This window comes from Rhinolophus sinicus, chromosome 4, assembly GCF_057876585.1.
Source record: "Rhinolophus sinicus isolate RSI-liver-muscle chromosome 4, RSI-T2T, whole genome shotgun sequence".
NCBI classification, from domain to species: Eukaryota; Metazoa; Chordata; class Mammalia; order Chiroptera; family Rhinolophidae; genus Rhinolophus; species Rhinolophus sinicus.
Window position 1 is genome coordinate 98,715,857 of NC_142504.1, and position 13,261 is coordinate 98,729,117.

Consider the following 13,261-nt stretch of genomic DNA (forward strand, 5'->3'; position numbering starts at 1 on the left):
CATGAAAACATACAAAGTCACAAAAAATGCTGAATGAGGACACAGTTCTCCCAAAAAACAGGAAACATTTCCACAAACCACACATTTCACAGAACTGAACTAAAAATTTATTTGATAATCAGTGGGTCATTAGCAAGCCTAACTGCCTGAAACTGTCTTTGAGGAAAAAGCCCCTCTCTCTTATGGTCTACCCCAACCAGAAAACTTATGTTAATCCTCCTGCTATATAGAGATAACTTCCTATACGGATTCAGACTCTAGAAGTCTCAGAAAGCAACTGGCAAGAAGTAACAAAGCCAAACACAGAATGACTTATGCTGGAGGGTAGAGGTAGGACAAAATGTTGATCCAAATGCTTGATCTGAGGATTTTGTAATTCCCTCACACTCCAAAACCAAGGAGTACGAGTAATGGAAGGTCCCATTTAAACCACGCATACCTGCACAAAATAAAAACCTTCTTGGGTTCTAGAAATGAGGTTAAAAAATAGCACCAGCATGCCTTCAAGGTAAAATAACAGCAGATTCAACCAGCACCTACAGAAGCCACACAGGAACAGGGCTAAGAAACACACCCTCTCTGGTAACAAACAATGTGCCTGCCTTCATGGGTGCTCTCTAGGCCCTTTCCCTGCTTCATGTTTCTGAAGAGTCATTGTTACATAAAATACATGCATTTATTTATGGCTCCCCCATTGAGAGAGATCCATGAGGTCGGGGACCTGGGTCAGTCTTTTTTGTAGTTACACCCCCAGCTTACAGAATACAGCCTGCAGTGGCTCAATATTTGCTGGCTTAACAACAAAATAAGGAAAAGGTTATGCTGAAACCTCGGTAGAAAAGCTGAATCAAAACTGTCAAAAGAATTTTAGTACACAAGCATCATCAGTGGAAAATAGGAAAATCAACCACTTGGTTTTTAAAGAAAACAGAAAGCCCCTGGGAAAAGTGAGCATAATGAAAAGAGAGCACTCTGACATGCTGGATAAACTAGTAATGATTAAAAAGAAACTGAAAATGCAGTAACAACTAAAAGATGCACTAGAATCTTGAAAGAGAACTGTAACGTATAACACAATGAATCAAAGATATAAAGGAGGAGCTACAAAGAAAGAAATGAAGAAAAAGAAGATAAAGAAGGCAAAGAACACAGAGATCCAACCTCAATGGTACAGGTGATGCTAAGTTGGGGAAGAAGAAATTAAAACAAGTAAATCAAAGACATAATTACAAGTAAATCAAAGCCATAACTAAAGAAAACTTCCGAATTGAAAACGACCTTACTAAACCAATAAAAAGACCTCATCAAATCACCAGCAAAATCATAAAGAAAAAAGTATAATGAGAAACATTTAATCATAATCATTAAAGGGAAGAGTCTTGTGAACAAAGAAGGAAACAGAAATTAAGGTCTCAGACTTCTCAGGTTAACACTAGATGTCAGAAAAGACCAACTCCTACAGAGTTTTGAGAGAAATGAGGAGTAACGAAGTTTAGGTACAGACAAGTTATCTGTCATTCTTGACTGACTCATGCACATGGAAAAAGAATCCAAGGAACCCAATGGAATCAGCAGTGGAGAACTAAAACAATACAAACATGTCAGCAGCAACCTGGTGCTGGGGAGGCAGAATTTAATGTTGAAATTAACTCCCACCAAATTAGAGGGATTTGGTTACTGCCTAGGACTGTCCATCGACATCCCTGAAGGGCAACACCTGAGAAGTGAGAACCACATCTCATAAATAATGACTATACCCCAGGACTCAGGAAAATCCAGAAATACCGTTGTTTCCCCAAAAATAAGACCTCGCCGGACCATCAGCTCTAATGTGTCTTTTGGAGAAAAAATTAATATAAGACCCGGTATCACATCACATCACCATCACCATCACCATCACATCATATAAGACCCAGTCTTATACTATAGTAAAATAAAACTGGGTCTTATATTCATTTTTGCTCCAAAAGACGCATTAGAGCTGATGGTCTGGCTAGGTCTTATTTTGGGGGAAACACGGTAAAAAGTGGAGACCCAGAAGGACTGGAGAGAAAGAGGAAGAAAAACTACCTGAAAAAGTTGTGGAAAACAAATCCTCCCTATATTTCTCAATGTTCCTGTAAAAAAGGCCTCACCTCCTGGGTCAGGGAAACATATATGCTATAAAGTGAGAGAATGTCTGCTTTCACTTCTAGAAACATTTCACATACCATAAGGATTAGAACTGTAGCCGTGTGTTTAATAAAACTTCTCTTATCTCACCGAAAGTCTCACAGTTACATCACAAGATAAGCTCCTAAGCTGATTCCAAAGGTGCAGGAGAGACCAGAGTATTATTTATCTTCCTAAGTATCTGTATTTCAAGGAGGAATGAGGACCCAGAACTTGGAGACACCTCTAGGTCTAAAAAGCCAACACAAGGAGGGAGGGAGGGTATCTGGCGCCTGAAGAGATTTTATTTACATACCACAGGACTGGAGTAAATAGAAGAGGGGAACTGCTAACTCCTTCCCCTTTATAAACAGGAAAAAACATTCTTCCCCCACCTACTCACGTAAAACAACTAATCTGGCTCTCATAGCACTGTCCTGGCAGGTAAGAACTAAGACAAAGAGGGACCAATGCACTTACTAATTTTGAAATATTTAATAAGAAATCTGTCTCTGATCCAGAAAACTTTGTGTGTGCATTCAGGGAAAAAAATTAATAAAAATGAATATAAAAAGCCCAACAAAAATAATGGCCACAAACTGCCCAAAATTGATGAAAAACATTAATGTATGCATCTGAGAATATCAACAAACTCTGAGAATAAAAAGTGAATTTAAAAAACATTTTTAAGGTAAAGAGAAAATCTTGTAAGCAGCAAAAAAAAACCACTCATCATTTATAGGGGAGAAACAATACAATTAAATAGCAGACTTCCCATTTGAAAGAAAGGAGGGCAATGGAATGATACAAATGAATAAAAGAAAAACAAATGTCAACCAAGAATTCTGTATCCAGAAAAAACTCTCCTTCAAATATGAAGGCAAACGGAAGGGTGGTGGGCAACTTTACAGTGGAGAAACTTGACAAACACAACTCTAGCCAAGTAATCAAGGTCAACATCATCAGTGATAGCTCATGTTAATAACATGTACCCCTGATATGATGCATTAAGAACAGTGCTTTACCTCTGTGGTCTTCTTCTTCCCACAACCCCAGTGTAACCATAAGAAAAACATCAAACAAACTCAAATCAAAGAACATTCTGAAATATACCCTGCCAGTACTCCTCAAAACTCTAAAAATCATGAAAAACAAGGAAAATCTGAGAAACCGGTGCGGACCAGAGGAGGCTAAGGAGACATGGGACTAACTGTAATGTGGTATCCAGGATGAGATTCTGGAAAAGTAAAAAATATTAGGACAAAACTAGTGAAATCTGAATAAAGTGTCAAGTTTAGTTACAGTAATGTATACACATTGATTTTTTTAGTTGTGACAAAGGTACCATATTAATGTAAGACATTAACAATAGGAGACACTTATGAGAGTTATATGGGAAGTCTCTTGATATAGCTTCTCCACTTTCCTGTAAATCTAAAGCTATTCTAAAATTAAATTTTTATTTTAAAAATCTCAATAGATGGGTTTAATAGAAGATGACGTACAACAAAAGAATAGTAAACTAAAGACAGGTTAAATAAAACATACTCATAAAGGTCAGAGAGAAAAAAATAATGTAAAATACACACACACACACACACACACACACACACAGACTCACGGGCATTTGGGACACAATGAAAATGTTAACAGAAGTATAACAGAGGTCGGAGAGGAGAGACAGAATAGGATACAAACAATGTATAAACCAATAATGGCTGAGAATTTTACAAAACTGATGAAAGACACCAACCCACAGATTTCAGAAGCTCTACAAACCTCAAACAGCAAAGACACAAAGAAAATGACTCCTTAGCATATCATTCTAAAATGCTAACAACCAAAGGACAAAAAGAAAAACTTAAAAGCATCTGAAGAAAAAAATCCATTATTTTCAAAGGAAAAAATTTAAGATTGACAGCTTTCATCTCAACAAAAATGAGAGAAGCCAGAAAAATGACAGAATGGTATCTTTAAAGTATGGGAAAGAAATTAATTCCAAGCTAGAATTCTACACCCAGCAAATGTATCCTCCAAAAGTGAACAAAAAAATAAAAATATTTTCAGACAATAAAATGAAGAGAATTATTGTATATCCATATAGCCCTTAAATGCTGATATACATTTATATATTATTGACGTGAAAATAAGTTCCTGAATACAGCAGAATGAAAAACACACACATATAATATCATTTATATAAAACTGAATATAAATCTATACACATAGACTACTCTGAAAAAATCTTATCACAAACGATTAGCAGTGATTTCCTGTTTTAAATATAGAAGATTTTTATTTTAACAGTACCACTGTACTGTTGGAATTTTTGGCATCTTTTTTTCTTGCTGTTCCCAAAAGTATTTTTAAATATATAATGACACAAGTATATGTCAAGTGGAAAACACAAATTAAAATAATTGTGTATGTGTATGTAGACACTATGAAAATGTATATCCAAAAAATAAATAATAAAAGTCAATACACAAAAATATTAACAATGGCTCTGTGAGGATAGTGAAATTATGAGCAATTACTGTCTTATTCATATTTTAGTATGCTTTCCACATGATATATAGTGAGTAAATATTACTTCCAATTTAAAATGTTATTTTATAAAAATCCAAGGTCACCTTAAAAGCCATCATCATAACTGCATTGATAACACGGTTACATAAAATTCTTTAATTTTCAGCGTCAAACTGCCCCATAAGTTTTTGAAAGCCAGCTCTATTCAGCACAAAATCCTCCAATCTATGGTTATAACTGCAAAATTCAAGGCAACTACTACAATAACACTCCTATTGTTGCCAACTTAATTTGTTTTTAAAAGCAAAACTATTTCTTCAAAGACGATGGCAAACTAACTTATATGTGAGTTAGCCATAGAGCTTATGTGGTGCTTAACCATATAGCTTGATTTCAAAACAGAATGTCATGATCATATATGAAGCTCCTATACATTCGGCATTTTACAGACACATTGTCTCTAATTTTCAAAGCAACAATGCAATGTGAGTATAATTATCTACATTTTTAAAAGCATACACATTCCTTTCCAATTGCTACCTACTTGAAAGTAAAGCATTTGAGAAACAAGACCCCAAAAAAGTGACATTTGTTGATATAAATGGTGAATAATGATAAGATGCTAGGCATTATACTGGATATCTCATAAGTTATCTGATTTTTTTCTTCACAAGAAAACTGAAATTTAGGTGAGGAAATTAAGGCTCAGCTAATAAGTAGCAGAGCTGAAATGAAGATTATAAAATGATTCCACAGCCTGTACACTTTACCAAAACATCAAGTTATTACTAATTCAAGAAGCGTCCTAAGACATTTTCCTATTAATGAGGAATAATAACTCCGGTTAACATGCCAACAACAGAAATACAGTTGGTGCAGTTGGCAAATCACAGGACGAATTAGCCTATATTTTATGTGAATTGTCTATGCAACTACAAAACTAACTCAATAGTTATTCTACTTTATTTTTTTCTCCACATTTCAAAATTCACAAAAAGAATAAGCTACAAGAGGGTCTATGGCTTCACAATCTATTACCACGACTGCAAATTAACCACACGTGTCTTATTGCTAATGACTGAATGGTACATTCTAGTGGCACCAATGAACACCATGAAGAGAAATAATAATAATTATTATTATCATCATCCTCCTCCTCATCAAGAATACATTGCTCCATTACTGCAATTAATATTACACTATGAAAATTTATAACAGAAATTTTCAAATAAATGTCGACACACATATACATATGCATACGGTACATACATACACACACACACACACATCCACTTTTCCCGCTTACCTAAAGACCTGCAGACTGAAATAGTTGCCTCCTCCAAGAGCTTCAACTCAGTACTGTAGAGATAGAAGAAAGATAATTAATAATTACCACACTAAATATGTACGTACTCACCATTTAAAGGAACATATAAAAATAAATTAGAGAAAAATAATTCAGAAGGAAAATATGATATACAGTGGTGAACAATAAAATCAGCAAAATAAAATGAAGCTTCTATTTTCAATGTAATTTAAAAATTCACTATACTTCTCAATATGAGATTCCTAAAACAGAAGAGCTCAGGGCAGCCTGCCTTTCAGGCATTGATTGGGGCAGGGAGGAAGGTGGGGTTGGGGGAACTTAGAAAAATGCGATAAAGGTGCTCCAAAGTACAGACGAAAGGCAGGGCCCCTCCTGCCTGTTTTTAAGAGCAGTACTGATACCGGGTTACAGTTATTTAGAAACGTGCCAGTATTTTCAGGAGACAGGGATGTTTAAAGTAGCCATAGAAGAGTTGCCTTCCTTCCCTTCCTTTCCTCTCCTCCCCCTGCTCTGTCCCTACCACCCATCCATCCTAATGAGACTGAAAGGAAGGAAGAAATATAGATAAGCACACTGAGACTTCCCAGGAGTTTATGTAATATTGCAGGAATCATAGGTACAGAAAACAAGAACCAGCTCCAGAGTCTGGTGACTGGGTTAAAAATTACGTGTTCTTTTCTGCCAATACATATGGCACAGCAACTCCTCCACATGGCAACTCTTCTATGGTTACTTCAAAAATCCCGACGTCCTAGGGTTCATGGCTGTTATTGAAGCACACTTTTAAAAACAGAAGATCCATAAGCAGTAAGGCTTCTGACAAGACTATCGTAGAGAAACCGTGGAAGCACACTGATCGCTTCAGCTATCTCTAGAACTGCGCTGTCCAGCACGGTAACCACTGGTCACGTGTAGTGCGAACCGTGGCCAGTCCAAACTGATGTGCTGGAATGTATAATACACACCAGGTTTCAAAGACTTAAAAGGAATGGAAAATACTTCATTATTAATCCTTATGTTCGTGAAGTTATAATATTTGGGATATGCTGGGTTAAATGAAATATATTATTAAAATTAATTTCTCCCGTTTCACTTTACATTTGTAATGTGGCCACTATAAAACTTTCAATTATATGTATGTCTCACCTTCTACTCATATTTCTATTAGAGCTGCTCTAGAACCTGTCTCCCAGCAACTGAAGACAGTATCATGTATAAGAAGCTAAGACCCACTAATTACTTCAGTGGATATACCATTACCTTAAGAATCTCAAATTATATTTATATTGAAAAAGATCAATATCTTTTCAAAGTTAAATTTTTAAGCTTCGTCTAAGATTAAAATTCTTTTAGCCAAAATAACCTAGAAATAAGACATTATCACTGTACAAGATGTTGTATTTTTAGAGTGTCTGCCCGCGTTGCAACAGCCCTCTCCGTCCTCCAGTCCCTTTCTTCTATCTTCCCATCTCCGCCTCAGGGGTGAGCAGAGGCTAACAGGCTTGCTCAGCATAGCCCCTCTCCATGGCCATGGCTGACTGGATCGGGGATAGACATCTAATGTAAGCCACACCAGAGTCTTGGGGAATTTGGAATTGAGGTGGCAAGACACGTTTTCCGATGGCTGGAACTTGGCTACAAAGCTGAGGGTCATGGGAAGCCATCCTCCACCCACTGAGCAGCAGAGAAAGCTGCTTAGTAAGAAAGATGAATAAAGGGGCTTTGCAGACAGAAGCAGTGATGAGCAGAAGGCACTCTCAGGATTCCTGTTGGCCTTTCGAACCTTGGGACCAGTTCTTCCTGAAGCCTAGCTGTGTCCTGAGCCTGGATTCTATGAGACATCCCTGTCTCTTCATCACATAAGCCCCCCTTTCTAGCATATGTTAAATCAAATTGATTTTTGTTAATAACCAAAAGAGTTCTAATTAATAAATCACTCTGGTCAGATTTAATAATACACATTAGTAGTTGGCAAGAAGTGGGAACTGTGAATTACTCAGTTTATTGGTTACTCAGGCAAAAAAAAGTAAAGAGGTATAAAATGCAAAAGACTGTAAAGAGCTTTATGAGGTTAATAACTAGACCACATGCATAAAATCTGTTTCACTGGTGCTTCTACTTTCTTCAGTCAATAACACTCTCTTAAAACTGGCTGGAACCAAGAGCTTCAATTATAGACATGTGGCTATAACCTTCAAAAGCTTCTGAATTTGTTCATTCAACAAACATCTCCTGGGTGCCCAGGTCATGCTGGGCTCTTTGAAAGATGCTATCTCTGTCTCCAGGCTACATGGAGGAACGAAGCAGCAAACAGACTATTCAGCACAGGGGAGGCATGAAGATTAAGCCCAGACCTGTGCATGAGCTCACCGGAGATACACCCAACCTAGGAAGTCCAGGAAGGCATCCTGGAGGAAGCAACTTTCTGTTCTGAAGGAGTAAGAGAAATCAGTCAGGCAGACAAAAGAGGAGGGCTTTCCAGACACAAGGAGTAGCATATGCAAAGGCATGGCAGTCACGGAAAGCCTGGCCCGTTCTGGGAAGTAGAGGTTAATCAACACTGGAGAAGGGCTAACTACAAGCTGGGCGAAATATGCTAGATGGCTGATGAGCAGAGTTCAGTTTTTCAACTTGTTCTCAACAGAAAGGTATTGAGTGTCCCCAAAACCAAAACCAAAGGAGGGTTCTGATTTGGTAATACAATATTAGTCTAAAAAAAGGATTAATCCTAACATGTCTCAGTGAGATTGGATGGGACATCACTTCTTTCAAGAAACCTTCTTTGATCACCTAACACTAGGTGAGAAGCCTATTCCGCCTCAAAAGCACCCAATCATAAAACTGAGCACATGGGAGCAAGACTGCCCAATTATTTGTCTGTGCCCCGCTCCCAGATTGTGGGTTCCTTGTTCATCACAGCATTTCCAGACTGGTACAACGCAGGCACTTAATAAAAAGGCACTGAATGAATGAATGCCTTTGTCAGACACTTCATTACCAGAGGAAAAATTAATTATTTCCCCATCACTCAAGAAATCCTTCACTCTCTCCAGTCCTTAAGGCGAGATCTGCCCTCAAGTTTAAATTTTTATTAAAATATTTTTAAGACATTTATTTGTTTCCAAATGAAAAATAATATATCTTTTTGAAGCAGTCTGATTTCTTTGTCATTGAATGACAAAGAAAACCTTGGGAATTATCCCACCTCTCTTGGAAAGCTCCCTCTTGTGGTGAGCCAGCCAGCACCCGCCATTCTGTGATTCAGCCCATCACTCCATGTGCTGTACACACGGCCATGATCTGAGACAGCAAGCACCAAGGCCACTGCCTCCTCAACAATCACCACTTCGAGTCAGAAGCATCTGGAGTGTCCAAATGATAAACTCCGTGAGAACAGGGTAAACGTCTCACCCACTCATGTATCCCCCACCATGCCTGGTCCAGTGGTTCAGCCAGAAGAAAAACGCTTGGTAATTACCTATCAAATAAAGGATTCACAGATCTCTGTTTGTTGCAATGTCCCTGCAATTTCTGCACTCTGAAGCGTTACTTATTTCTACAAAGAAAATCAGCCAGGCACACCCCTGCCAAAAGCAACACACTTATAATAGAATTCCTTTCCTCCCATCCCTCCATCCTTCAATTTTCTAAACTTCTTGGAACATTTTAAGAATAATCTTCTTTCCCATTTGCTTGATTTAGAGCTAAAATGAGGTGGCAAGCAACTGGGATGGTTGGTAACTGTTGCTGCGTGTTATAGGCATCTCTGCACAGCACTGCTTTAGTTAAACAAATGAGCTCAGATGTTCTGGCAGCAGGCAACTAACAAATCATCATTTGCAGTAAATAAAACTAAAATGGGGCTGCAGAATCTGCCAATGTTTCCAAGATAATTACAATTAGAAACCCAATGGTGTTTCTGAAGACAGATTTGGGGCACTGGGAGCATGGAAAAAGGGGGCAAAAAGGCAGCAGTCAGATAGACCAATACAGATTAAATAAATTAGTACCACACAGAGTACTTCAAACTTACTGTATGCATACATAAACTCCACTGGTCCGGGTCAATTTGAAAAATGTCAATAACATTTGACATTAGGCTAAAGATAAATACTTAAAACTAGTAATCTCTTAATCAAACTTTTGCTAAATGAGCTAAATCTACACAAACAACCATATTGATCCAATGGCTCTGTCGGAAGCAAATCCGTGTATGGTGACAGCCTCTCAGGCTCTTCCTTCTCAGGGCTTGGCCACTGTATTATTCCAGCAGCAACATAAACAGATGGAGTCACAGAACAGGAGCTTCAGTTTTGCTGGTGACAGCCCAATGAACAATGAGACCGATGGGACTTGGAGAGCTATGCCCAATGCCCAAGAAAAACACACACATATATCACAAGAAAATGTGAAGCCAGTCTAGGGATTTTTCCACAGTTTTAAGAACCTTCACTAGGCTTCTTCCGTAAAGATAATTCAACGAGGAAGTGATCATTACAATTTTCACAACTAGAGGGAAGTTTTTAAACATTACCACTGTCATCTCTGGGCTATAGTCTGTTCCCTTCCTTACATTGTTTTCATGAAGAGAATCTCCCTCAAAAGAGATCTGTCTGTCATCAACCTCAACCTCACTCTCTCCACAGGCTTCTCTGAAAGCTTAAGCGACAAAATTCCCCAATAAATACCAATAATACAGCTGAATTATTTCTCAGTTATATCTCAAATAATCAATGTAACCTATGGCACCTCTGCTGGCTACACCAACATACATCATGACAAAGTTAAGTAACTTGGTAACAAGTAAAATAGAGCAAAAGCATGACGGACCTTAATGTCATGTTAAGGAGTTTAAATTTTATCGTACATGAAATGGGAAGCCATTAAGCACAGACTCAAAAACACACACTAACATACTCTTGCAGCAGCAGCAAGGTGCCCCAGGGAAACAATGGTTAAATGTCTGACCCTGGCTACAACCATCTTGAGATTGTTAGGGCAAAAAAAAGAGAAAAAAAGATGTTAATAATAATAAGAATGCCTCTATGCTGCGTATGATAACGCCTAACCAAGTATCACAACCACTATAATTAACCACTGCTGCCAAGTGTGGGGCCAGCAAACTTGGATAAACCACTAACTAAAGCAGAACACAGACAAGTACGTAATCTTAAAAATTCTAGTTTATTTCCACTAAAGTTAGATACCAAATTGGAACACCTGGAAGGAATACAAATACAAAGAATATCTCTGTGGGGCAGCCAGATGGCTCAGCTGGTTAGAGCACGAGCTCTAACAACAGGGTTGCCAGTTCGATTCTCACATGAGCCAATGAGCTGTGCCCTCCACAACTAGATTGAAGGACAACGACTTTGAGCTGATGGGCCCTGGAGAAACACACTGTTCCTCAATATTCCCCAATAAAATCTTAAAAAAAAAAAAGAATATTTCTGCATCCACTGGAGTCACAGGCTGGTCATTTTCAATACTTACGCACCAGCGTACCACCTCTCTCTCAACTTGACCACTACCATCAATTAACAAACTCATGCACACTGGCTGTGTGGATTTCCAATCATGCAGCCCGGCCTACACTGAAAACAACATACACCCTGGTATAATGGACAGAGTACAGATTTTGAAGCCACATATTTAAATTCCAGCTTTCTCATTTCCTATCAACATGACCTAGACAAATTATTTAATTTGAGAGTCTGTTTCCTCATCTGTAAAATGGAGGTAAGGATGCCACCATCTCATAGGATAGCTGTAAGGACTACACAGCAATGTATGGAAAATGCCCAGCATATAGCTCAATAAATATGAGTTCCCTCACCCAACAGCAATAAAGCAAAACCACAAGTACTAAACTGTCAAAATTGTTTATATTTATTCCTTAATATATCTTACAAGTAATTTACCAATCTTCCCTATCATGGAAGAGAGGGCAAATATAAAACAAAATTTAGTAATTTTTGGCGTATTTTTACACGTTGAAATAGTCTCCAACAGCTGTATCAAACAAGTATAGGTGATCTGCTTTGATTTTATTTACATGAATGTTTTACTACAGTAAAGTATAACCCTAGTGGATTACAAACGATATCAAAATTCCTTATTCACCTAACAAAAATTCTCAGTAACTTTTAATAAGTGGCAGAACAGAAACTTAAATCGAGGTAATTTTTCTTTTTTAAAAGGAAATGGTTTGTATATTATATTATTGTAAAAATGAAACATGCTAAAACCACCATGAGGTAACACTACACACCTATCATAACTGCTAAAATAAAAAAAGAGTGACAACATCAAATGCTGGCAAGGGTGCAGAGAAACTGGATCCCACATACATTACTGGTGGGAATGTAAAACGATACAGCCACTCTGGAAAATAGTTCGGCAGTTTCATATACGACTACACGTGCACTTACCATACAACCCAGCAATTGCACTCTTGAGCATTTATCTCAAAGAAGTAAAAACTTAGGTTCATACAAAAACCTGTACACCAATGTTCATAGCAGCTTTATTCATTATAGCCAAAAACTAGAAACAATCCAAATGTCGTTCAATGGGTCACTGTTTAGACAAACTAAGGCACATACAATACAGAACACTACTCAGCAATAAAAAGGAATCAACTGATACACAAGACAACTTGAATGGATCTCAAGGACACTATGCTGAGTGAAAAGAGCCAATCTCAGAATGTTCCGTGCTGTATTATTCCACTTACGTAACAACTTTCTTGAAATAACAAAATTATTGAGATGGAAAACTGATTAGCAGCTGTCAGGGATTAGAGATGGGGAAGGGGGAAGAACGGGTGTGGCTATAAAGACAAAGCACAAGGGAGCCTTGCTGGATGAAAGAGTTGAGTATCTTGACTGGTGGTTTCATGAGTCTACACATGTGATAAAATTGTACAGTGTACACATACACACAAAAATGAGTGCATGCATAACTAATTGCTGAAAATGCAATAAACTTTGTGGATTGTACCAATGTCAACTTCCTGGTTTTGATACCAAACTATAGTTATGCAAGATGTTACCACTGGGGAGACTGAGTGAAGATGCAAGTGACCTCCCTGAACATTTTTTTGCAACCTCCTGTGACTATAATTATTTCAAAATAACAAGCCTAAAAATTGAAATCATAAAAATGAAGCTACGCAAGAGTTATACAAATATACACAGTTTTAAATTACACACATATACACAATTTTGCTTGAACAAGATTATGTTCTATGAA

The 13,261-nt window shown here is 37.6% G+C and overlaps 1 protein-coding gene across 4 annotated transcripts in view; it reads right to left on the minus strand.

The window, feature by feature from the left end:
• DYM (dymeclin) overlaps window positions 1–13,261 on the minus strand; it is a 269,717-nt gene that overhangs the window by 226,198 nt on the left and 30,258 nt on the right. For all 4 annotated transcript variants that reach the window (XM_019721433.3, XM_074340000.2, XM_019721409.3 and 1 more), the window contains exon 3: window positions 5,987–6,039. In XM_019721433.3, the coding sequence (XP_019576992.1) occupies window positions 5,987–6,039 (53 nt within the window). The remainder of the gene's footprint in view (window positions 1–5,986; window positions 6,040–13,261) is intronic.